General features: G+C 40.2%; 1 protein-coding gene across 1 annotated transcript in view; it reads left to right on the forward strand.

Annotated features, from left to right (window-relative positions):
• Positions 1-4,019: 4,019 nt before the first annotated feature.
• The window catches only part of KLHL20 (kelch-like family member 20), a 140,602-nt gene continuing 117,946 nt past the window's right edge, over positions 4,020-26,675 (forward strand). Inside the window, exons 1-2 of the mRNA XM_006867054.1 lie at positions 4,020-4,109; positions 4,986-5,049. Coding sequence (XP_006867116.1) covers positions 5,027-5,049 — 23 coding nt within the window. The 5' untranslated portion in view covers positions 4,020-4,109; positions 4,986-5,026. The remainder of the gene's footprint in view (positions 4,110-4,985; positions 5,050-26,675) is intronic.

The following is a 26,675-nucleotide window of genomic DNA, read 5'->3' on the forward strand; positions in this document are numbered from 1 at the left end:
GAAGACACAGGGAACAGTGCAAGAGTTAAAGTGAATAGAGGTAAATACTGCTAACTGATGAGATGTGGAGGGGAGTAAAACCATTGTAATGACATGAAGTATATGATTTGTTGAATGTGGGACTAATGATCTGTTCTGTAAACCTTCACTCAATTCACAATAAAAAGTTTGTTTGTTTTCAGGAGTACCAAAAGAACAAACATATCTGTCTTAGAAGAAGTCAAAATATTTCTGAGAAGCCTGGATGGTGAGACTTGGTCTCTGGTACTTCAGATGTGTCATCAAGAATGATGAGTCCCTGAAGGACACCATGCTTGGAAAAGTGGAGGGTCAATGATCCAGTGGTAGCAACAATAGGCTCAAAGATAACAATTGTGAGGATGGTGCAGGACTGGGCAGTGTTTTGTTCTATTGTGCACAAGGTCGCTATGAGTCAGAATCAACTCGATGACACCTAAAAACAATAACAAAATCTTTAGAACAACGTCTGGTATGTGGTACATACTATATAAATATTTGCTATTATTATCACTAAATAAAACAGCCACTTTGAAAATTAAAGTAAGTTGGCTAGCACTAGTAAACCTAAGGGATCCTGGTGTGGAGCTGTAGGATAAGCATTGGCCATAAGGTCATTGGAACTGCAAAGTCAGCAGTTCAAATGCACCAGTCTCTCCTCAGAAACCCTATGCAGGATCACTATGAGTCAGAACCAGCACTTATTAACAGTAAGGTTGAAGATTTGCATAACATAGTTACAAAAACAACTCAGTAGTTTTACTCATAGGTGCATAGTCTAGAAAAAATTTGTAGGTACACATAAGAAGACATATGCAAGATTTTACACTGTAGCAATTCTTTGTTATAGAAAAAAAACTGGAAAGTAAAATATCTATATGTAGACTAGGTTAAAAGAAAGGTGTTCTATTCATCCAATGTAATAGTATATAAATAACTTGAAGAAGTGGTTCACAACTTTAGCATGTAACTTAAACACCTGGAGGACTAGTTAAAACAGACTGCCAGATCCCACCCCCAGAGTTTCTGATTCAGTATATCTATAGTTGAGTATGGTAATTTGCATTCTTAGAAATTTCCAAGTGATGCTTAGTCTAGGACCACACTTTAAGAATCATTTAATTGGACTTCCATTGGTCAACTTGAATAAATCTTATAAAGTGAAAAAAACAAGCTGCATAAGAAAATAATACATGTACTTTGAAAACATTCATTTAAAAAAATTTATTTGTATATATATATATATATATATATTATATCGAGTCCCTGGGTGATGCAAATGGTTAACATGCTTTGGCTACTAACTAAAAAGTTGGACATTTAAGTCCACCTTAAGGCATCTCAGAAGAAAGGTCTGGCAATCTGCTTCCAAAAAACTTGTCACTGAAAACTGTACGTACGCAATTCTACTTTGACACACATAGGGTTGCCAAAAGTAGGAGTTGACTCAATGATGTGTACTTTTATATACTACATGTTGTTAGTTGTCATCCAGTTGATACTGACTCATAGTGATCTTATGTAAAACAGAACAAAACAGTGCCCAGTCCTATACCAACCAATCTCACAATCGTTGCTACATTTGAGCCCATTACCGCTGCCATTGTGCCAATCCACCTCACTGAATGTCTTTTCACAGGCCCTCCACTGTACTTCTCCAGGGACTGGTCCCGCCTGATACTATGTGAGAGTAATGAGAGAACAAGTCTGGCCATCCTGGCTTCTAAACAGCATTCTGGCTGTACTTCTTTCAACAGTTTTTTTCTGGCAATCCAGGGTACTTTTAATATTTTTCCAACACCATAACTCAAATGTATCAATGCTTCTACAGTCATTGTCCAACTTTCACACACATGAAAATAGCATGGCTTGCGTCAGGTGCACCTTAGTCCTCAAACTGACATCTTTGGTCCTGAACACTTTAAAGATTGATTGTGCAGCAGATTTGCCTAAAACAATACATAGTTTGATTTCTTGACTGTTGCTTCTGTGAGAATTGATAGTTGATCCAGGTAAAATGAAGTCTCTTTTCATTTAAAACTTCAATCTTTTCTCCATTTATATGGATGTTATTTATTGGTCCAGTTGTGACGCTTTTTGTTTTTGTTTTTTTATAGTGAGGTGCAATCCATACCAAGACTGTGGTCTTTGATCTTCATCAGTATTTTAAGTCCTCTTCACTTTCAGCAAGCATGGTTGTATCATCTGCATATTACAGATTGTTATGAGTCCTCCTCCAATCCTGATGCTACATTCTTCTTCATATAATCCAGTTTCAAGTGTTCTCTACAACAAAGAATTGCTATAGTGTAAAATCTTACATATGCCTTTTTATGTACACCTATAAGTATGGTGAAAGAATGCAACCCTCGAGCACACCTTTCCTAGTTTAAAACCATTTAGTGTCCCCTTATTCTGTCTAAAAAACTGCCTCTTGGTCTATGTATAGGTCCCTCATGAACACAACTAAGTGTTCCAGAAAACACACTCTACAATGTTTTCCATAGTTTGTCATGATCCACACAATTGAAAGCCTTTGCATAGTCAATAAAACACTCATAAACATCTTTGGTGTTCTCTGCTTTCAGCCAAGATCCATCTGACATCAGCAATGATATCCCTCGTTTAACATACTTATCTGAATCCGGTGTGAACCACTGGCAGTTCCCTGTCAGTGGACTGTTGCAGTCGTTTTTTAATTATCTTCAGAAAATTTTTACTTATCTGTGATATTAATGATATTGTTCAATGATTTATGGGTCACCTCTCTTTGGAATGGGCACAAATAATGGATCTTTCCCAATCAACTGGCAAGTAGCTGTCTTCCAAATTTTCTGGGATAGATGAGTGAGTGTCTCCAGTGCTGCATCAGTTTGTTGAAAGATTTCAGTTTGTATGCCATTAATTGCCAGAATTTTGTTCTTTGCCAATGGCTTCAGTTCACCTTGGACTTCTTCCTTCAGTACCATTGGCTCTTGAATATATGCTACTTCTTGAAATGGTTGAACATTGACCATTTATTCTTGATACAGTGACTCTGTATTCCTTCCATCTTCTTTTGATGCTTTGTGCATCATTTAGTATTTTGTATATGGTGGTGTGCCCTGGAGTCGGTTCCGACTCATAGCGACCCTGCTTAGGGTTTTCCGAGGCTGTAAATCTTTATGGGAGCAGAAAGCCTCATCTTTCTCCCACAGAACCGCTAGTAGTTTCAAACTGCTGACCTTGAGGTAAGCAGCTCGAGTCATAACCACTACACTACCAGAGCTCTTACTCCTTCAATACTGCAAATGGTGCTGTGAATTTTTTCGTCCGTGATTTCAGTTTGAGAGATGCTAAGCGTGTTCTTCCTTTTGGCTTTCTAACCCCAGGTCTTTATATATTCCATTATAATACATGACTTTGTCTTCTCCAGCTGCCCTTTGAAATTTTCTGGTCTGCTCGTTTACCCATTTCTTCTATTCCCTATAGCATCTCAATGGCTTGAAGAAGCCTAACACCCTGAATCAAATTAAGGTGTCTTGAAAGTTATACTGTCGTAAATTGGGAAGGGCAGGGTAATCAATGATTTATTTGTGTATCCTCAAGACCTTGCACATAGTAGGTACACGAGACTTACACATGGGTCATTATTTCATCTACAATGTTACCAACAGTAGATCCAGCCCTTGCAAATGAATTAAAGTTGCTAAGTACTCTCAGTTTTCTTTCGTCTTCGGCTCGGGAGAACAAAGAACAATGAATGAGGTATCACAATCCAAAGACTGACAGTTCAACAAGGAACTCAAAAAGTAATCACCCACCTGACAAAAGTAAGGAAGACAGGTAATTTCTGATGTCACGGAACCTCTAGCAAAGGGTGCGGTAACTTCCGGTATCATACTGGAACCTTTTGGCGGACCATGAACGTTTCAGAGGGAACGATTTAGGTATTGGACCACTTCCTGCTGTTTGCAGGGGCGGAGAAGAGGAAACGGTTCAAAGGAGTGGAGTCTTGCCTGCGCTAACGCCGGTTGAGGAGGAGGCGGAGAAAGTGGTGGGCGGCGGAGGAGGCAAAGGAGTCTGCAGCACCGAAGAAAGTGTCAGAGCCGGTAAGTGAACCGCCCTGTGCAGGGACACGAACTGCGTCCGGAGTCTCGCTTTGCAGATCTGTTGTCTCAAGTTCCCGAGCTGCTCAGCGGGAACTGGGCCATCGGCCATCAGTCGGTGCCAAGAAGGGGCTGTTGGGGTGTCGTGGCCCGGCCTTGCGGGGCGCCAGACTGCGTTTTCGCTGGCTGACAGCTCTCTCCCGGAGCCTGAGGGGACGCTGGATTGTCGTACCTTAGGGGCGTTGAGATTCTGTCCCCTGGGCGGTTTCCGCCTGTAATAGTTGGAATTCGGGGGAAGGAGCAGGGTACGGTGCCTCTCATTTAACCCTCAGGACCTGGCGAGAGCGTGCCAGTGGATGGTGGACATTGTTTGGTGAATTTAGGGAAGGGCTTATAGAGAGACTGTTCGTGACTGAAACTGGACTTTCCCTGTGCTGTTCAAATTGCTTGGGTTGTCGGGAGCGGAGTTAAACGTTTGTTTTTTTCCAGCACAAGCCTCCTCCTTCTCCTACCACCTCTGGATAGGTTACCAGCCTTCAGCTCAGTAGTTAAAGCAGCGTATTCCCTATGCTATTTGTCTTCTAGTATTGCTGTGGGTAGCCGGTGTATGCTCTGTATAAATGCTAGATGGAGAGGTCAAAGTGAGACAAGACTAACCTAGCATCCCAGGCTAAACAGCGTACTTTCCCTCACCTTCACATACACGTTTAGTCTTTAGAGTACCTTAAAGGTACTAACTACAGTCCGTAATGATTTTGTATATTTAAACGGCCGATGGTATAATTCTTCACCACTTCACAAAATAAGTGAAATGATTGTACAGAGATTGTTACTGAAAAGATCAGAAATAGTTTTAATTTACTGTTTTTCTGTTCTTAGGTTCGGCTTTAGAGTGTGGTGAAGGGTACTTTTCATGGTGCATGGAAGGAAAGCCAATGCGCAGGTAGGCATTTAGGAAGAAAACGTTCAGTTTCACTGTCTGAAATTCATCACGTGATAATTCATTGCAAAAGGGAGAAGGGTTAATTTTTATTTAATTTTGTTTGGGATTAATGATCCTTGTTCTAAAATGATTTTTTTTTAAGTACCAGGAATTAAAGTACAGAACTTAAATTTGTAAAAAGTGCTGTGCCTTTTATGCATTTTAAAAACATTTAAATATTCTATTTGCATAGTGTTTTTATAATAATAAACTGCACTATGCTGTGCTATGGGTTTATAATAGTATTGAATTTCCTATAGATTGTAAGGGTTCTAGTGCCATAAAAGAAGAATAATTATAATTATTCTGTGTTGCATGTTTCATTATGTTTTTGCTTATTTCCTTGATGTTCAATAATGTTTGTTCTGCTAATTAAAATAGCTGCATTGCAGGGCAGATTTTTCATGGATTGAAAAAAGTATTGAAATGATACCTTAGTCCATAGAAAATAAGAACAGTGTATGAGAAAATGTAGACTATTATTGGCCTATTCCAACACTAGAAATGTTGTTTCTCCCTCTGTTCTAACAAGTGAGACTAGAATCCCTACTGAAATGAAATTACTTTTGTTTCTTTCTTTTGAAATCCTACAACGTTAAAGTGTGGCTTCATTTTTAAAGTCCTCATCGAACTGTATTTAATCATTTGGCATTTGACATCAAGAATTAACTCTGGGAGTCCTTTGTATGAGAAGAAACATTTCATGCGGGGAGTATGACTTGTGATTTAGATCCAGGAGCAAGAACCAGAATATATCTCTTTTTCTATATCTGGTACTGATTTATTGATTGACCTTGAGCTGTTCAATACTGAGCCCTGGTGACGTGCAGTAGTTAAATGCATGGCTACTAAATGCAACGTTAAACGGACAAAGATGTGGCAACCAGCTTCAGGGTTGCCTGTGGCAGTTTTACTCTGTCCTACAGTGGAATCAACTTGACAGCAATGAGTTTAGGTTTGTTTGTTTTGTGTGTGTGTGTGTTTAGCTATTCATCTTCTCTGTATCCCAGTTTACTTCTCTAGTGCATTTTGGGAATTAATGAATGCTTGCAAATGTTTTGAGATTTCTGCATGTAAAGATGTATGGATGTGGCAATTACTATTATTTTGTGGTGCAGTGGGTTAATCATTGAGCAAACTCACCAGCTACTCCAAGGGAGAAAGATGAGGCTGCCTGCGTCTGTAAAAATGTATTCTTGGAAACCCCAAGGAGCAGTTCTACTCTGCCCTATAGGCTTGCTATGAGTTGGAATCAACTTAACTGAAATGGTTTGGTTTAATGAGGGCATGTCCTGGTGTGGTGCTGTAGGATAATGCACTGGACTGCAAAGTTGGTTTGAACTGCAAGGTCGACAGTTCAGACTCACCAGGCGCTCCTCGGAAAACCCTGTACAGTGTCGATATGAGTTGGAACTACTCAACAGCACTTGACAACATCTTACTCTATAGAAGAAATTAACAACACATACAAGTGGGCTTCAAAAAGGCCATGGAATTAAAAGATATTTAAAATACTTCATCGCTTCAACTTTTAACATGATTGCAAAAGCTACTGATTGCTACTTATCCTCAGTTGTCATAAGTTTCATATCTCAAGTAACCGCTAAAATAAGAGCTTTTTTTTTTTTTTAAGGGAAGGCAGAGCACAGAAATGTTTTTATTAGTGATTTCTATACGAATCGGGCTGCGACCCTTAAGGTCAGCGCTTCGAAACTACCAGCTGCTCCGTGGGAGAAAGATGAGGCTTTCTACTCCCGTAAAGATTTACACCCTCGGAAACCCTATACAGGGTCGCTATGGGTCGGAACCGACTCGATGGCACATAACAACAACATTTGAAATAGTCACTTAATCTTTTTTTTCTTGCTTTCTTACATAATAATGTCAGTCATTCACATTGTGTTAGAGAGTGCTGGTACAGTTATTGCAGCATTTTTCATCACCATCACTTGGCCAAAGCCTGGCATGCCCATTCATCTGTGTTGTTGTGGTTTTTTTACCTGCTACCTGGTGGCGCTGTGGATTATTAATGCGCTGGACTGGAAAGCTGTTTGAACTAAAAGGCCGATGGTTCAAGCTCAACAGCTGCTCCTCAGAAACCCTATACAGGGTCACTATGGGTCAGAACTGACTCAACAGCACTTAACAACAACAACCTATATTAAGTCATGGTTACATTTTGCTACCTTCTCCTGTTTGTATTGTCATTGCCACAGCCCAGAAGACATTATTTTAAAATAATGCTGAGTTTATACTCAGCTGCTATAGGTGAAGCTTTGAATGAGAATGAAATCTTTCTATTGAAATTATTTGAATACTTGGTCATTCTCTGTACTATGTTGTAAGCTTTTTGAGTCCCATATATTTTCGTATCTTTGCATCCCTTTGCATAGTAATCTGATGATTACTATGCTCAAATGACTCAACAGTTGATTTGCAGATTTGTTCTTTAACATGTTAAAGACAAATATAATACATCATTTGAAATCTTGACTACTGTTTCCATGAGCATTTATTTTGGATCCAATTAAAATGAAGTCTTTGATAACATCCATATTTTCTTCATTTATCTTGTTATTTATTGGACCAGTTGTGAGCATTTTCATTTCCTTTACTTTGATGTATAATCCATACTGGAAACTAGAGACTTTGATCTTCCTCAGTAATTCAAGTTGTCTTCACTTCTAGCATGTAAAGTTGTGTCATCTGCATATTACAGGTTAATGAGTCTTCCTCCAATCCTGATGCCATGTGCTTCTTCATATAATCCAGTTTCTTGGATTATTTGTTCAGCGTACAGATTGAATAAGTACTTCGAAAGGATACAGTCCTGGCACACACCTTTCCTGATTTTAAACCATTCGGTATCCCCTTGTTCTGTTCAAACGACTGTGTTTTGGTCTAGTATAGTTTCTTCATGAACACGTAGTATTTTGAAAACATACAACCCTGGCACACACCTTTCCTGATTTTTACACCATTCAGTGTCACCTTGTTTTGTTCAAATGATTGTCTGTTGGTCTACGTACAGGTTCTTCATGAGTAGTTAAGTGTTCTGGATTACCCATTTTTTGGAATGTTATTCTTAATTTGTTATGATCCACACAGTCAAATGCCTTTGCATAGTCAATAAAACACAAGTAAACATATTCCTGAAGTCCCAGTGTGGCATTGTAGGATAAGCAGTAGACTGCTAAATGCAGGGCTGGCAGTTCAAAAACATCAACTGCTCCTCAGAAATTCTGTACAGGGTTGCTATGAGTCAGAATTGACTCAGTGGAACTTAATAACAACAAACATTTCTGGTATACTCTGCTTTCAGCCAAGATCTAGCAGGTATCAGCAGTGGTAATCCCTCATTCCAAATTCTCTTCAGAATCCAGCTTACATTTCTGGCAGCTCCGTATTGATATACTACTGCACCCATTTAAATATTACTTTCAACAGAATTTTACATGGATGTTGCATAAAATGATGACACCAAACATTCTTTCCACCACATTCTCTGCTCTGCTGTGTTCAATAATTCGTTGCAATAATTTGGCACCACAGGATAAGCAATCGACCTCAAGGTTGGTTTGAATTGTATGGTCTCAGTTCCAACTCACCAGCCACTCCTCAAAAGCCGTATGCAAGGTCGCTATGAGTCAGAACTGACTCGACAGCTCTTAACAACAATCACACAAAACGCAGGCACCATACTAACAGTTTTGGTGTCTATTAGGGAAGCTAACAAGTTACAAGGCAGGAATCAGAAAATGCTCAGGCACAGTTTCATTCAGGACAGCTTCTCCTCAGCTGGACCCGCAGGCAGGCCTCTTTGTGCATGACCAATGTTACAAAGCTCTTTTAAGACTGTTGATAAATACCCACATGACACACCACTCGACCATAGCCTCAGCCTGAAGACACTTGGCTCTAACTCTGTGAGTTAGCAATTAGTTCCCCAATTAAGTGCCGTAAGGCACCCCGGTCTGCAAGCAGTCTTCCTACTCAAAGTCACTCAGCTTTACTGCTCCATGGGCTGGGAAGTCCTCCACTCTGTCTGTTGCTCTGACCAGGTTTTGCTGCTGCTCCTCTGACACTTCTCTGCTATTCCTCTAGTGTCAACACGTTTCTGTCCCTGGGTTGAGGAGGTTCAGTGAGCAGGAATCTCAGGGTCCAAAGGACGTGCTCCACTCCTGGCACTTTGAAGATAGTGAGATCCCCCATTCCTGCTTCGGTGATCGCTCATATTATACAATCACAGTTAAGCCTGTTACTGGTCACAACTGAATCATATAATCTTGTCAACATATTTTGCCTTCTCTGACCCAGCCCCGTCAAGGAGCTCTGGTAGCATAGTGGTTATAAATCGGGCTGCTAATCTCACAGTCAGCAGTTTGAAACTACCAGCTGTTCCTTGGGAGGAAGATAAGGCTTTCTGCTCCTGTAAAGATTTACAGCCTCGGAAACCCTGTACAGGGTCAGAACTGACTCCACGGCACATAACAACAACAACAACAACAACAACCCAGACCCATCAGGGCAAAAATGGTATTTGGTGTGAGTTTACAAAGATAATGGCTAGAAGAAATAGTGAACAATTCACTGTACTATACATGTAATATTAATGATACTGATTTATACATTCCATTAGGTTTCTTTGGAATGGGCACAAATATATTTTTCTTTCATTTGGTTGGCCAGGAAATTGCATTTCAAATTTCTTGGCAGAGATGTGTGAACACCTCCGGTGCTACATTAGTTTGTTGCAGCATTTCAATTAGTATTCCATTAATTCCTGGGGCTTTGTTTTTCACCAATGCCTTCAGTGTAGCTCAGACTTATTTCTTCAGTCTCATCAGTTCTTGATTTTATACAACCTCTTGAAATGGTTGAACATCGACCATTTCTTTTTTATAAGTGACTCTGTATTCCTTCGATCTTCTTTTGATGCTTCCTGCATCATTCAGTATTTTGCTCATGTTGTTGTTAAGTGCCGTCAAGTCATTTCCAACTCATAGTGACCCCATTATAGGATTACTGAGGAGCAGCTGATGAGTTTGAACTACTGCTACCCAGTGCTTTTCCTACCACACCACATGTTGTTGTTAAGTGCATCGAGTCCACTCAGACTCATAGTGACATAGTGTGGGTTTATGAGGAGCAGCTGGTGGGTTTGAACTGCCACCCTTGTGGTTTGCAGTCCAGTGCTGATCCCACAGCGCCACACCAGGAGTCCTGTGATATGTTAGCTGAGAATAATATGAAAGATTACTTTTCTAATGACAGTGAGACATAGAATTCTTCAATATTGCAATCTGATGCTTGAATTTTTTCTTCCTTTCTTGCAGCTTGAGAAATGCTGAGCGTGTTCTTCCCTTTTGGCTTTCTAACTCTAGGTTTTTGCACATTTCACAGTAATACTTGATTTTGTCTTATTATGCTGCCCTTTGAAATTTTCTGTTCAGCTCTTTTACTTCCTCATTTCTTCCAATTGCTTTAGCTTCTCTTGGCTCAGGAGTAAGTTTCAGAGTTTCTTCTGACATCTGTTTCAGTCTTTTTGTTCTTTCCTGTCTTTTTAATGACCAATGCTTTTTTCCTGTATGATGTTCTTGATGTCATCCCACAACTCTTCAGGTCTTTGGTTATTAGTGTTCTAATACATCAACTCTGTTCTTGGAATGGTCTTTAAATTCAGGTGGGGTGTTGTCAAGGTCTTATCTTGGCTCTCATTGACTTGTTTTAATTTTCTTCAGCTTCAATCTGAACGTGATAATGAGCAGTTGATGATCTGTTCCACAATCTGCCCCTGGCCTTATTTTGGCTAATGATATTGAACTCATCCATGATCTCTTCCCACAGATGTGGCCAGTTTGATTCCTGTGTATTTCATCTGGTGAAGTTCATGTGTATAGTTATAGTTGCCTTTTATGTTGTTTAAAAGTATATTTGCAGTGAATATGACATTGTCTTGCAAAATTATATCATGCAATCTCCAGCATCATTTCTATCACCTGGGCCTTGTTCTCTACTGATCCTTCTTTGTTTCCAGCCTTCACATTTCCAACCTTTGCGTTCCAATCACCAATAATTACCAATGCCTCTGATTGCATGTTCAGTCAATTTCAAACTAAAGAAGCGTGTAGCATTCTTCAATGTCATCTCCACTGGCTTTAGAGGTTGGTGTGTAAATTTGAATAGTAGTGGTATTAACTGGTTTTCTTTGTAGGTGTATGGGTGTTATCACTACCAGCACTGTACTTCAAGATAGGTCTTGAAGTGTTCTTTATGATACCACTCCTTTTCAGTTTATCATTTCCAGAGTAGTAAACTTTATGACTGTTATATTGAAAGTGGACAGTACCAACCCATTTCAGCTCACTAATGCCTAGGATATCGATTTCATGTGCTCCTTTTCATTTCCTACCATTTCCAATTTTTCTAGATTCATACTTTGTACATTCCACATACCAGCTGCTCCTCGGAAACCCTATATAGAGTCGCTATGGGTCGGAACTGACTCGGCAGCACTTAACAACAATAACAGCTTTGAGGAGGCAGCTTTTTGCTCGCCGTATTTTGAATGCCTTTCAACCTGAGGGGCTCATATTCCGGCCTGTATCTGACCATGTTCCTCTACTATTTCATAACATTTTCATCTTCCAGCATTATATCTGAGAGTAGTTTGCTGCTATTCATACAGTTTTCAGTGGGTAAGCATTGAGAAGTGGTCCACCTCTCCTTTTTCATAGCCTGTCTTAGTCTGTGAAGCTCTTCTGAAACCTATACACAGTGGTATTTAAAATACTGGTTGTATAGCTTCCAGCATCACAGTGACACACAAACCACCAAAGTACTACAAACTGACAGATGAGTGGTGGAAAAACTTGATAGAGTTCTTCAGTTTCTTCATCATTGGCTTTAATGGTTGGTGAGTGAATTTGAATAATAGTCTTAAATCTGTCTGGGAGCAAAAAGCCTCATCTTTCTCCCAGTGAGCACCTGTTGGGGTGGAGTTGCTAACCTGGCAATTAGCAGTCCAGTTCTTAGAGAGGATTTTGTTTTTCAAGCCTTGAGAACTAATGTAAATTGTTTTGCATTTTTTTGGGACTTCGTGGTGCTTATTATTCCTTCTTTCCCTCTAGTTTTTCCCATTTATAGTGGAAAAGCCCACTTTGTAGCTGTGCCACCATTGTACTTTAGAAACAGACAATTTCCCAAGATTTCATAGGTTCTCAGGTGAAGAGGACTTTTGCCTCAGGCTGGGGTACGTCTAAAGCCTCACCTATCTTAAGATGATTCAGAAGTGATTTTGGACTGGGAATTTAAGACATTTGGTGTGATGTGATAGGGCAAGTGTTTGTTGTGTGTGGGAAGGACATGAATTTGCGGGGAACTAAAGGGTAGGAATCCTGGTGTGGTGCTGTGGCTTAATGCGCTGGACTACAAAGTCAGTTTGAACCACTAGGTCGGCGGTTCAAGCTCACCATCAGCTCCTCAGAAACCCTATACAGCGTCACTATAGGTCAGAATTTACTTGACGACACTTAATAACAACAGCAACAAAGGGTAGGGGTAGAGTTTTATGGGTTGAAAGTGTGTCCCCTTAAAAATAGATGTTATAATTCCTAGGCTTTTGGACTGTAGTTAGAGTTATAACACCATGGGCTCAGGAGTTCCCAGATCTCACCATACTGTTGGCCAACCAGGTCTCACTCTAGGTTGACAGGAGTTTATTGGACGTGGTCAGACTTAGCCCACATCGTCATTGCTGCTTTTCTCCCACTTCCCCTCATTAGTAGACCAACGTGGTCACCAACAAGATTATATGCCTGCTCCTGTATTCCCTTTGAGTTTCAGTCTTGGAAGGAGATTTGCCCTAAAGGGACTTGATTGCTTGCCTTGATGGCTCCCTGGGGGAACAGTTTGCTTGTTCTTGTGGTAGTCAATCAGACTGCCTGTTGTTGTTTTTAATCCTGTAGGTACGATCCCATTTGAGAATGGGTTGTTTTTGTTACAGGAACAATAGTGGCATTGGTTAAAGTTCTCTGCTACTTAATAAGAGGCCATTAATACAAACCCACCAGCTGCACAACAAATGAAAGAAGCTGTCTGCTTCCATAAAGTTTGAGCCTGGACACCCTATGGTATAGTTTCAGTCTATTCTATAGGAACACTATGAGTTCGAATCTACTGGACAGCAGTGAGGTTTTTGTTTCCTTTGTAAATAAGACAGGATTAGTATAGTCCTGGTGTGGCGCTGCAAGTTAATGCATTGAACTGCAAGGTTGGTTTGAACCACAAGGTCAGTGGTTCAAGCTCACCAGCCGCTCCTTGGAAACCCTATACAGCGTCACTATGAGTCAGAAATGACTCAACAGCACTTCACAACAACAACAATATAGAATGTGGAGTTTTGGGGTGGTGTTGTGGGTTAATTAATGCACTGAACTGCAAGGTTGGTTAGAACTGTGAGGTTGGCGGTTCAGGCTTACCAGCTGCTCTTTACAGACCCTATACATGGTTGCTATGAGTCGGAACCAACTCAACTGCCCTTAACAACAATATAGAATGTGTCTTGAGTCTGTCTTTTGAGATACAGAGAGATTAAATTTATGAGTAAGCTAGCAGAGATGGGGTAAGAGAGATGCTAAAATGCATGGAGATTTCCTAGAAAACCAGAAAGCAGATGCTGAAAAGACAAGGATCTTCCTCCAAACTTAGAGAGCTCTGAATTCAGACTTCTGCCCGGAATTGTGAGAAAATACATTTTTATTTGTTGAAGTCACCCACTTGTGGTATTTCTGTTACCAGCAGCACTAGAACCTTAAGACAAAGTAGTCTACAAAATGCCAAGTGCTGACTCTAGTCCTCAGTTCTCTCCAGAGACATTCTTTAAAAGTCATTAATGCATGTTGCTGCTGTTAAGTGTTGTCTAGTCAGTTCCCACTCAATAGTGACCCAGTGTAGGGTTTCTGAGAGTGACTGGTGGATTTCAACCACCAATGCTGCAGTTCAAACTGACCTTGTAGTCCAGTGCATTATCCCACAGGTTTATGAGGCTTTAAATCTTTGAAGACAAAGAAAGTCTCATCAAGTCTCATGAGTGGCTGGTAGGCTCGAACCACTGACCTTGTGATTGACAGTCCAGTGCTTATCCTATGGAGCCACTATGCTCCCTTATTATGCCTATATAAGTATGTGTCTGTATATCGAATATCTCACAATTTTTTTAAAAAAGCACTAATGTTACCATGGAATCCTGGTGTGGCATTGTAGGATAAGTATTGGACTACCAACCACAAGGTTGGCTGTTCAAACCCACCAGCTGCTCTGTAGGAACCCTATACAGGGTCATTGGCATTTAATATTGCCATATCATGCACATTTTCTGAATCTTTTTTGCACTTCACAAATTATCTTGTAGATTGTGACAAATACAAGATCCACTTTATTCTTTTTAGTAGTTAATAGTATTTCATTGTCTGTAGGTATCATAGTTAATCTGGCCATTTTGAGGCATTTAGAAGATCTGGTGTGGCGCTATGGGGTAAAGCACTGTGGACCTCAAGGTCAGTTAGAACCACAGAGCTGGTGTTTCAAACTCACCGACCTCATCTCGGAAACCCTATACAGCGTGGCTATGAGTTGGAACTAACTTGACGGCACTTAACAAGTTGTTTAAATTGTTTTGCTGTTACAATTCTGCAACAAATATCTTTGTAACTAGTTATTTGCCCAAATACATGTGCAGAATAAATTCTTCGATATAGAATTGCCTAAAGAGTATACAGGGTCGCTATGGGTCGGAACCGACTCGATGACACATAACAACAACAACAACAAAGAGTATATACTTTAATAAATTTGGTATGTTAGTATTGCGTATGTGCACTACAAAACTTTTAAAAGATTGCGTAAGAAGCCTTATTGTATTCTTTAATTTTTACATCATGTATATGTAATTTCCTTCAGTAGGTGTTATACCAGTCTACAGTGTTCTCAATGTTTCTGTTTCCCCAGAAACTAAATTTGATAATTTACTTCATTTTGAGATAATAAAGCATGTTATAATGTAATTCTTCCCTCTTTCCTTAGATAGGTTTTATTAGGAATTGGTGTATTTACTTGTAAGCATTTGCATAGTACCTGCTGTGTGCCTGGTTTATTCACTCACAAGCATTTTCATATACCTAGCACTGTATTAGAGTCCTGGTATGGTGGTGGTGGTGGTGTTGTTAGGTGCCATCGAGTTGACACCAACTCATAGCGACTTTATGCACAGCAGAACGAAACAATGTCCGATCCTGGGCCAACCTCATTACAGTTGCCACACTTGAGTTAATCGCTGCTGCCACTTGGCCAATTCATCTCGTTGGGGGTCTTCCTCTTTTTCTCTGACCCTCCATCTTACCAAACATGGTATCCTTCTCCAGCGACTGATCCCTTCTGACAGTATGTCCAAAGTATGAGAGATGAAGTTTGGCCATCTTGGCCTCTAAGGAGCACTCTGGCTGCACTTCTTCCAAAACGGATCTATTGGTTCTTTTGGCAGCCCATGGCACTTTCAATATTCTCCTCCAACACCATAACTCAAAGGCATCAATTCTTCTACAGTCTTACTTATTCACTGTCCAGCTTTCACATGCATATGAAGTTATTGAAAATACCATGGCTTGGGTCAGGCACACCTTAGTCCTCAAGCTGACATCTCTGCTCTTCAACACTTTAAAAAGTTCCTGTGCAGCAGATTTGCCTAATGCAATACGTCGTCTGATCTCTTGACTGCTGCTTCTGTGAGTGTTGATCGTTGATCCAAGAAGAATGAAGTCCTTGACAACTTCAATCTTTTCTCCATTGATAAGAATGTTGTATATTGGTCCACTGGTGAGGATTTTATTGGTCCACTGGTGATCCACTGGTATGGTGCTGTGGGCATATGCACTGGACTGCAAAGTCATTTTGAAACGCAAGGTTGGTGGTTCAGGCTCACCAGCTGCTCCTTGGAAACTCTATACAGGGTCACTATAGGTCAGAACTGACTGGACGGCACTTAACAACAACAAGCAGCACTGTATTGAATATATACAGATAGAAACAGACATGGAAGCTGACACAGCATGAAAAGGATTTTAATATAAATGCTGAGGAGGGATTTTCTGCTCTTTGGAGATGAGGAAAACTTTACAGAAATGGTGATATTTGATCTCATCGTGGCAGTTCTTACTCTGAAAGAAAAATAATTAAGTTAATTAAGAACCCCATAAACAGAGGGAACATCTTGTGCCAACATACACACACATACACCAAAGACCTGTAAGTATATTCATGCATGTATGGACTGGTTGGAGTAGAGGGTATATGGGGGAAGAAGTAGGATCAGCTTTGTTTTTGTTTCTTTTTTCAAAAAAGACATCATGGAAAATGAGGCTGGAACTGTGAGAAAGACTTTGGACTTTATCTAGTAAGTATTTAAGAGCCAATAGACAATGTTATACAGATCAGAAAATAAGGGATGAACTGGAAAGACAGACGAAGCAATGGCAAAGAAACAAATTGAAAAGAGTGTGGTAGTTTCATGAGATATTATGACCTAAAGTAGATCGGTGTCAGGGGGTATTGGAGTTGGAGAGAAGGAGATGGAATTGAGAGTTTGTTTAATAGTAAAATCACAAAAATCTGGTGAATGTGGCATGAGGAAAAGGTTGTGAATAATATAAATCAATTCAAAGATTTATAGCTTGGGAAACTGGATGTTACCATGATGAAATAAAAAATATAGGAAAGGAGCAAGTTTCAGTAAGCCAAGAATAGATTCTATTTTTTACACTTTCAGATTATTATGTCTAGGAAATAGCCGGGTAGAAATACTCAGTGGTGGTGGTGGTGGTTGTGTGCTGCCGAGTCGGTTCTAACTCGAGCGACCCTGGTAGGGTTTCCGAGGTTATACATTTTTGTAGGAGCAGAAAGTGTTATCTTTCTCCCATGGGGTGACTAGTAGGTTTGAGCTGCTGACTTGTGATTAGCTACCCACCTCATAATCCACTACACTAGCAGGGCTCCTTAAATTGTTGTTAAGTGCCATCGAGTCAATTCTGACTCATAGTAACCCTGTTTAGAGTTTCTGAGCAGTGGCTGGTAGGTTTGAACTGCCAACTTGTGGTTAGCAATCAAGTGCTTATTCTATAGTACCCCACCAAGATTCCCCCTGAGATATCCAGTATATAATTGAAATACAAGTCTGAGATGAAAAAGCAGTTTGGAATGGAAATTAAAAATAAAAACTGAGTCATCAGTACACAGAAGGTGCTTGGTGCTGGTGCTGTAGGCGTTAAGTGAGGCTAAAACAGAAAAGGAGAATGCCAAGGGGGAGGATCTTAGGCAGTACCAGGCAGTGTTTAAGGTGAGCTGTAAGAGGAGGCTCAGTGAAGTTTCTGAAATGATGAAGAAACTTTAGGTACTTTGAGTCTTGGTCTATTTCATTGTATCAAGAATTTTTATTGATAATTCTCAGTACTATGAAGAACAGATTGGCTGTTCCATGAGTTCAACATCAAAAGACAAATAATAATAATTCAGCTCTCATGTCTGTAGAATTTTCTTATTATTCTTGTCAATCTAAAACATATGCTTTTAAAGAGTTGTTGTTAAGTGCCATTATGTTGGTTCCAACTCATAGTGACCCTGTATAGGGTTTCCGAGAAGCGACTGGTGAGTTTCAACTGCTGACCTTGCAGTCCAGTGCTTATCCCACAGATGTCACACCAGGATTCCTTTAAAGAGTAGTAAGATATATCTTCTTGATTTGACTTTTCCTTAGTAGGTTGGCTCACTAAACACCTCTTCTTCCTTTTCTCTTTCTTGTATGTTGTTGTTAAGTGTCTTGGAGTCTGCTCCACTCATATAGACTCTATAGGTTTTTCACAGGGTGGTTAGTGAGTTTGAACTGCCAAACTTGCAGTTAGCATTCCAGTGTTTATCGTACAGCGTCACATCAGACACGTCTGCTTCATTTTTTCATCTTCCTTGCATTTTGAGATGGCTCTGTAACAATGCTTCCACTGAGATGTCAGCAGAAGTCGAGAGATGTGCTAGGAAGGCTTTTGCTTCCCTGCCACAATGGGAAACAAGCTTCTTTCTTGCATGGCCATTTTCCCTTTCTTCTTCATTTCCTTGATTGCTGGGCCAAGACACCCAGCGCTGACACACATTTTATCTAGTAAGCAGTAATTAGATGTCTTGGGACTGAAGCATTTACAATCTATCTTCTGTTTTTAAAGGAATTAGCAGCCTGGCATTCTAGTATGTAATCAGGTATAGAATGTAGTGCCTATTGGGTGCCCTTCTAGCTAGCAGAACTGGCACTGTAAGATACTGTTCTTTGTTTTGAAGCTTTTTATGTTCACATCGCTAGCTCTCTTTCTGTACAGGTGTGTTTAAGGCTATGTAAATGAGGCTCAGCTCAGCTGAGCAGGCTGTTAATTTCCAAATTCAAACTTTTGAAGTATGAAAGGAGAAGTGTTCATTTAGATAGGGAGCAAATTCTAAACGAAGGAAGGATTCTGTAGGTCTTTGGACTTGAGATAAAATTTGGTTATAAATCCCTTACAATGAAAGACACTGAACTTTTTGTTGTACATGATTTCAAATGGTCTTAGTCACCCAGAGCTATGACTACTTCCTTAGTTAAGAGTATTATTTTTGGTGTGGGGGATCTGGGGAATGTGTGACTTTGATAGCTCTGATCTTTGAAGTTGATTCACACATTTTGGGTGGATAAAAAAGTTATTTCTTTAGGATTGTTGTTGGGTGTTATCAAGTCCAGGGTTTCTGAAGCTGTGGTGGGTTTGAACTACCCTTCTTGCTGTAAGCATGCTTAGCAAGCCAGTTGCTTATCCTAAAGCACAACATCAGGGTAATGCCACATAATTGTGACATTCTTTTGCTAAATATGAAGTATATATTTAAGATACTTGATTTGTTCATTGTTTTATGCTTCCCATATGCACAATTTGATTATTTTCAGCACCCTAATTTTAGAAGCTACTAGTATTCATGGTGTTGGAGAAGAATATTGAAAGTTGTTGGGGACCTGCCTCGACAGGGAAGTTTGGTTCACGAAGTAGGGAGATCTGGCAGCGAAAGAGATAGAGAAAGAATATACATAAAGACGCGACGAGAGAAGCAAAGAGACACCCCGAGACCAGAGTGGATGCAAGACTGGCAGGCAGACCCTGCATTGCAGGCAGCATCGCATTGCAGGCAGTAATGCATGCAGGATTCAATCTGCGTCCGTCTTTTATTTCAGGGAGGGATTTTACACAAAGGAAGAAGGGGATTATTAAGACAGGGTACAGAAATGAAATGTGATTAATCATTCAAAACAGGACACAATGATTTACAGGAACAAATTCTAAAATATACATCGCAAATTGTCTTAATAATCTCACATTCTTAATTTTCCAAAAATTCAAGCAAATTGTTATAAATTACTTTTAAAGCTCAAATCCTAAGGCAGCAACTCGAGGTTTCTCAAGGCTAATTAACATATCTATAGCACTTAATCTCTAATGGGTAAAGGTTAAAAGGATTTTAAAGGACTGAAGAGAGTCAAGCTGTTTCAGCTACCTGGCTTAGGCTTTCAGGAGGAAGGAGGACATCTGGGTTAATGGTTTACACCTGGGGACGATTTGAGGAGGTTGTCACTATTATTCCTTGAACAATACTCTGGAATTCGCCAATCTACTTTGAGTGAATTCCTTGGGCGGATTCTCTCCAGAGCCTCTTTGCGGAATCCCAGAAAACCTGCCTTTGGAACTTTTAGGGCCTCGGCTTTAGAAGAGGTTTTTGTTTTAATATTTGTCCATGGGTATCCAGGGCTCATGTATTAAGTTAATATCAAACATAACTGACTAATTTGATAAAGAATAGTTTGGACATGCTTGCCAGGTGGCCAGAGTTTGTTCCTCAGAGAGATTTGTTCCCAGAACCCTACGCACTGCCAACACAGTGGAGACATTAAGAGAAGCACATAAGAAACCATTTTCTCAGAAGCTACAATTACTGGAGTTAGAAGCATAGAATGAATAATAAGACCAAAGAAAATTATTCAGAGATAGCCCACCAGTGAGTTCGTAAAAGCCAATGAACCTCGGACGTCAGGAGGACACTTCCTTGGCCCTCAGGGTCCCTGGCTGGCAATCCTGAGTGGGCCTTCGTGTTGGATTTTCGTCCATAACACAGAGCCTCAGCATCTCAGTGCTTGCGGTCCCCAACAGAAAGTGCCATGGGATGCCAAAAGAACCAACAGATCTATGTTGGAAGAAATGCAGCCAGAGTGCTCCTTGGAGGCCAAGATGGCCAAACTTCGGCTCTCATACTTAAGACATATTGTCAGGAGGGACCAGTCACTGGAGAAGAATATCATGTTTGGTAAGGTGGAGGGTCAGAGAAAAAGAGGAAGACCCCCCAGCAAGATGGATTGGTAAAGTGACAGCATCAGTAGGTTCTAGCGTGGCAACCATAGTGAGGTTGGCCCAGGATCGGGCAGTGTTTTGTTCTGCTGTGCATTAGGTTGTTATGAGTCAGTACCAATTTGATGGCACCTAACAACAACAACAACAAAAGTATTCATGGAGGGGTCCTGGAAGTGTAGTACTAACCACAAGGTCAGCAGTTCAAATCTACCAGCTGTTCCTTAGGAGAAAGATGAACCTTACAAACCTATGCAGGGTCACTATGACCTGAAACCAACTCGAAGGAACACCAACACCATTACCACCAGTATTTTGGGGGATGACCTATCCATATACCTAACCTACATTTCTTCTCTTCAACTATTGTGACTTATACTTTCACTCACTTCAACAATTCAGTTCATTCTTGCTGCCACTCAGAAAAACTGTCTCTGAGATCATAAGTCTTATAACTTGTTCTGTGTTCATAACTTCCTGAATGCTCATTCCATCTGTTCTTTGACCTAGTGAAAATCATGTGTTTTCACATGATTTACTTCTTCAACCACTTAAACCATTTTTTTTTTTTTTTTCATCGCTCAACTTTGTAGTTTGTCCATGGTATTTCCCGGCTGTAGTCCTGGTTGTGGCACTATAGGATAAGCTCTGCACTGCTGACTTCAAGGTCCATTGTTCAAACCCACCAACTACTCCTTAGAAACCCTATACAAGATCGCTGTGACTTGCAGCCAACTCGATAGCACTTAACACAAGATTAATCCAAGCATTTATAATCTCTAGTTCTTTGTGAATGTGGCACTGAAGGATAAGCACTGGACTGCTAACCACAAAGTGTGCATTCAAACCCACCAGCTGCTCCTCTGAAACCCTATACAGGGTCTCTATGAGTTGGAGCTGACTCAATGGTACTTAATAGCAACAAGATTAATCCAACATTTGTAATCTCTACTTCTGTGTGCAAGTGGTGCTGTATGATAAGCACTGGTCTGCTAACCACAAGGTCTGTGGTTCAAACCTACCAGCTGCTCCTTGGAAACCCTATACAGCATCACTATGAGTCGGAACCGACTTGATGGCACTTAACAATAACAGCAACAAAGTTCTGTGTCTGTACAGTCAAGTCCTGCAGAATAAAACTAGCCATAGGAAGTTCAGTCTACTATATTCAGGGTCATTAATACCATTTGGAGTCTTGGTGCGGCACTGTAGCGTAAACATTGGATCACAAGGTCGGCGGTTCAAACTCTCCAGCTGATCCTCGGAAACCCTACCCAGGGTTGCTATGTATAGTGATATTTTCCAACAATACTTCTTAGAGTCCCTGGTCAGTGCTTACTCATTACCCACAGTAGCTTTTTCCCACCCTTACCCATTCTTCTCATAGTCCTGATGTGGTGCTGTAGGATAAACACTAGATCATAAGGTCGCCTTGAACTGCAAGTTCAATCTTACCAGCCGCTCCTTGGAAACCCTATACAGGATCACTATGGGTCAGAACCAATTTGAAGGCACTTAACAACAACAATCCATTCTTCTCATGATCCTGACACCACTTTTCTCATTGGCAGCAAATGGCCAGTTCACTCGCTCCAGCCCCCTCCTCACTTCACAGAAAAAGATAAGAGACCATCAAGTATGAACTTTTCTTCCAGATGCCTCTTACCCCAAAATATATTTACTTGCTTTCAAATTATGCTTCCTCTATTTTCCCTTCCTGTAACCTACAATGAGCTCTCCCTCCTCCTACCTGATTTGTTTCTTCTGTATTCATTGTTCCATGTACTCCTCCCTCTTCAATTCTATTTTTAAAGTTTTCTTTCCTCTAGTTCTTTGCATCCATGAATAATTTTCTCCTCTTTAAGCAACCAGACAATATTCTTTCTGGAAGTATTCCATACTCACTGCCTTTTTCCTCACCTTCGTAAACTGCTGTCACTTCTATGTTTTCCCCAACTACCGTAACCTTAAGGCTATTGATTACCTCGGGTTTCTCCTGAAAGTTTATGGAGAATGAAGGGCCATGAAGTTCTTCAGATTTTCATGATTTTTCTGAGTCTGTCTGTCTTAGATTACAAACTGCCACCATTTTGAATCAGTCAGTACCCTTTCCTTTCTCTTTTTATCTCATTTTCCCTTTCTTTCCCTAAAATTGTCCTTCCAAATAATGGGCACTTTATTGTTCTGAGTAGTTTGCTTCTTTTTGTTACAATCCTGGTATCTCTAGAACAGAAGTTAACAAAATAAAAACATAATTTATCTTTAGTTCATATAAATGTGTGATGTAGCTTCATGTAAGACAGAGGGTGATTAGTATTGTGGTGAACTTGAGTTTGCATTGTTGTTGTTGTTATGTGCCGTGGAGTTGGTTCCGACTCATAGTGACCCTGTACAGGGTTTCAGAGGCTGTAAATCTTTACGGGAGCAGAAAGCCTCATCTTTGTCCCGCAGTACAGTTGGTAGTTTCGAACTGCTGACCTTGCGGTTTGCAGCCCAATTCGTAACCACTATGCTACCAGAGCTCCTTTGAGTTTACATGCCCTCCTAAAAATATTAAAATTCTATTTAAAATAAAACAAAACACTACTGCAGACAAAACTGATCTGTATCCTCTTGGGATCCTCGTCTTACCTTTTATGATTTAAAAGGCCTAAATAAATATTTTTCTAAGAGTAATGTTTGTGTCGAAAATTAATGCTGTCCTTTTCCAGAATGTGAAAGAACAGCAGTAATTGAACATTTTAATTAAATTTTTTCTTGCATTTTTATGTAGAGATTTCAATGTAATAGTTATAGTTCTCTGCACTCATTCCATATATGATACCTGTAATCTGCTTTACAGAATTTTAAAAATACATTGATGTTTCAGTAAGTGTTGTTGTTGTTGTTGTTGTTAGGTGCATCGAGTTGGTACTGACTCATAGTGACCTTATGAACAGCAGAACGAAACACTGCCCAACCTCACTACTGTTGCCACACTTGAGTCCATTGATGCTGCCACTTAGCCAATCCATCTCACTGGGGGAGATGGATTTCTCTGACCCTCCACCTTACCAAACATGATATCCTTCTCCAGCAACTGGTCCCTCCTGACAATATGTCAGAAGTGTAAGAGACAAAGCTTGGCCATCATGGCCTCCAAGGAGCACTCTGGCTGCACTTCTTCCAACACAGATCTGTTGGTTCTATGGGCAGCCCATGGCACTTTCAATATTCTCCTCCAATGCTATAACTCAAAAGCATCAATTCATCTATCGTCTTCCTTATTCACTGTCCAGCTTTCACATGCATATGAAGTTACTGAAAATACCATGGTTTGGGTCAGGCACACCTTAGTCCTCAAGCTGACTGACATCTTTGCTCTTCAACACTTTAAAAAGGTCTTGTGCAGCAGATTTGCCCAGTGCAATACGTCATCTGATTTCTTGACTGCTTCTTCCATGAGTGTTGATAGTTGATCCAAGAAGAATGAAGCCCTTGACACTTCAGTCTTTTCTCTGTTGATAAGAATGCTGTTTATTAGTCCAGTGGTGAGAAATTTTGTTTTCTTTACATTGATATACAATGCATACCGAAGGCTGTGGTCTTTCTTTGATCTTCATCAGTAAATACTTTTAGTCCTTTTCACTTTCAGCAAGCAAGGTTATATCATCTGCATATCACAGGTAGCTAATGAGTCTTCCTCCAATCCTGATGCCATGTTTTTCTTCATAGAACCCAGCTTCTTGGATTATTTGCTCAGCATACAGGTTGAATAAATACGGTGAAAGAATACAACCCTGTCGCACATCTTTCTAAATTTTAAACCATTCAGTGTTCCCATGTTCTATTCGAACAGCTGTCTCTTGGTCCACGTACAGATTCCACATGAGCACAGTTAAATGTTCAGGAATACTCTTACTTTGCACTGTTGTCCACAGCTTGTGGTGATCCACACAATCAAAAGCCTTTGCGTAGTCAATAAAGCACAGGTAAACATGTTTCTGGTAGTCTCTGCTTTTAGCCAAGATCCATCGGACATCAGCAATGATATCCCTCGTTCCACGGCTTCTTCTGAATCCGGTTTGAACCTCTGGAAGTTCTCTGTCAGTGTGTGCTTGCAGCCACCATTTCTGTACTACCTTGAGTAAAACTTTACTTGCATGGGATATCAAAGATGTTGTCTGAGGATTTCCACATTCCTTTGGGTCATCTCTCTTTGGAATGGGCACAGATACGGATCTCTTCCAATCAGCCAGCTAGTTTTCCAAATTTCTTGGCATAGATGAGTGAGTGCCTCCTGTGTTGCCTCACTTTCTTGAAAGATTTCAATTTTTATTCCATCAATTCCTGGTGCCTTGTTCTTTGCCAATTCCTTCAGTGCACCTTGGACTTCCTCCCTCAGTATCATTGGCTTTTGATCATAAGCTACCTCTCGAAACGGTTGAGCATTAATCATTTCCTGTTGGTACAGTGACTCTGTGTATTCCTTCCATCTTCTCTTGATGCTTTCTGCATCATTCAGTAATTTGCCCAGAGAATCTTTCAATAATGAAAGTTTAGGGTTTAATTTTTCCTTCAGTTCCCCCAGCTTGAGAAATGCTGAGCGTGTTCTTCCTTTTTGGTTTTCTGACTCCAGTTCTTTGCACATTTTGTTGTAAAATGACTTTGTCTTCTTGAGCTGACCTTTGAAATTTTCTGTTCAGCTCTTGTACCTCCTCATTTTTTCCATTTGTTTTAGCATCTCTATGCTGGAGAGAAAGTTTCAGTGTCTGTTCTGACATCTATTTGGATCTTTTCCTTACTCTTGTCTTCTTAATGACTTTTTGCTTTCTTCGTGTATGATGTTGTTGATGTCATCTGTGATAAAATATGTTATTACTAGAGTGCTGTAGGATAAGCATTGAGCTGTTATCCACAAGGTCAGCGGTTCAAACCCAGCAGCAACTCAAGAGATAACTGAGAGATTTACAGTCTTAGGGGCTTTATGAGTGGAAATCAACTTGATAGCAGTGGGTTGCCTTTTTAGTTGGTATTGTTGTTGTTGTTATGTGCCGTGGAGTCGGTTCCAACTCATAGCAACCCTGTACAGGGTTTCCAAGGTGGTAAATCTTTACGGGAGCAGAACACCTCATCTTTCTCCCGCGGAACAGCTGGTAGTTTTGAACTGCTGTCCTTGCAGTTTGCAGCCTGATTCATAACCAATACGCTACCAGAGTTCCTTTGGTACAGTATACACATAATTTTTATATGCACTGGGAAACCAAAATGGAGTCCTGGTAGCACGGTAGGACAAGCATTGCACTGCTGACTCTAAGATTGGTGTTTCAAACCCACCAGCCTTCTCCCATAAAGTTTTACAGTCTCAGAAATCCTATATAGGGTCAATATGAGTCTCTGGCATCTTGAAATTATGTTTCTCAGCAGTATTAAAAGAATTAACTTAGTATTCACAGATTTTATACCTTTTGGGTCTTAGAATGCCTGATTCTTTCTCAGAATCATGAAATCTGTTTTCTGGGAAAAGCAAAAACTCTGTTTGGTCTCCTCATTTAGTAATTGGATGGTGGTGGTGGTGGTGTGCCATGGAGTGTTTCGACTCACAGTGACCCTGTATAGGGGTTTCAGGGCTGTAAGTCTTTATGGGAGCAGAAAGCCTCATCTTTCTCCCATGGATCAACTGGTAGATTCGAACAGCTGCCCTTGTGGTTTGCAGCCCAACTCAGAATCCACTAGGCTACCAGGACTCCTTTTCATTAATTAGACAGAGTCCAGAGTAATTTTTTCTTGTGCTTCCTTCAACCTTAATATGCATTTAGATTAACCTAGCAAATTAAGTTAATAAAAAATGTTACTTGAGCTCAGTTTCTTTTTTCTATATATTTATGATGTTATTAGGCTAATATTGACATAGGACTTTAAAAAGCACCTGAATGCAAAAAAAGCAAAAATCTTTACCACTGGATCAATAAACAACATCCATATAAAATGTAGAAAAATATGAAGTTGTCACAGACTTCATTTTGCATTGATCAACCGTCAACCCTCATGGAAGCAACTGTCAAGAAATCAAATGATGTATTATTGCATTAGGCAAATCTGCTGCACAAGATCTCTTTAAAGTGTTTAAGAGCAAAGATGTCAGTTTGA

This window comes from Chrysochloris asiatica, unplaced genomic scaffold (assembly GCF_000296735.1).
Source record: "Chrysochloris asiatica unplaced genomic scaffold, ChrAsi1.0 scaffold00100, whole genome shotgun sequence".
Classification (NCBI taxonomy): domain Eukaryota; kingdom Metazoa; phylum Chordata; class Mammalia; order Afrosoricida; family Chrysochloridae; genus Chrysochloris; species Chrysochloris asiatica.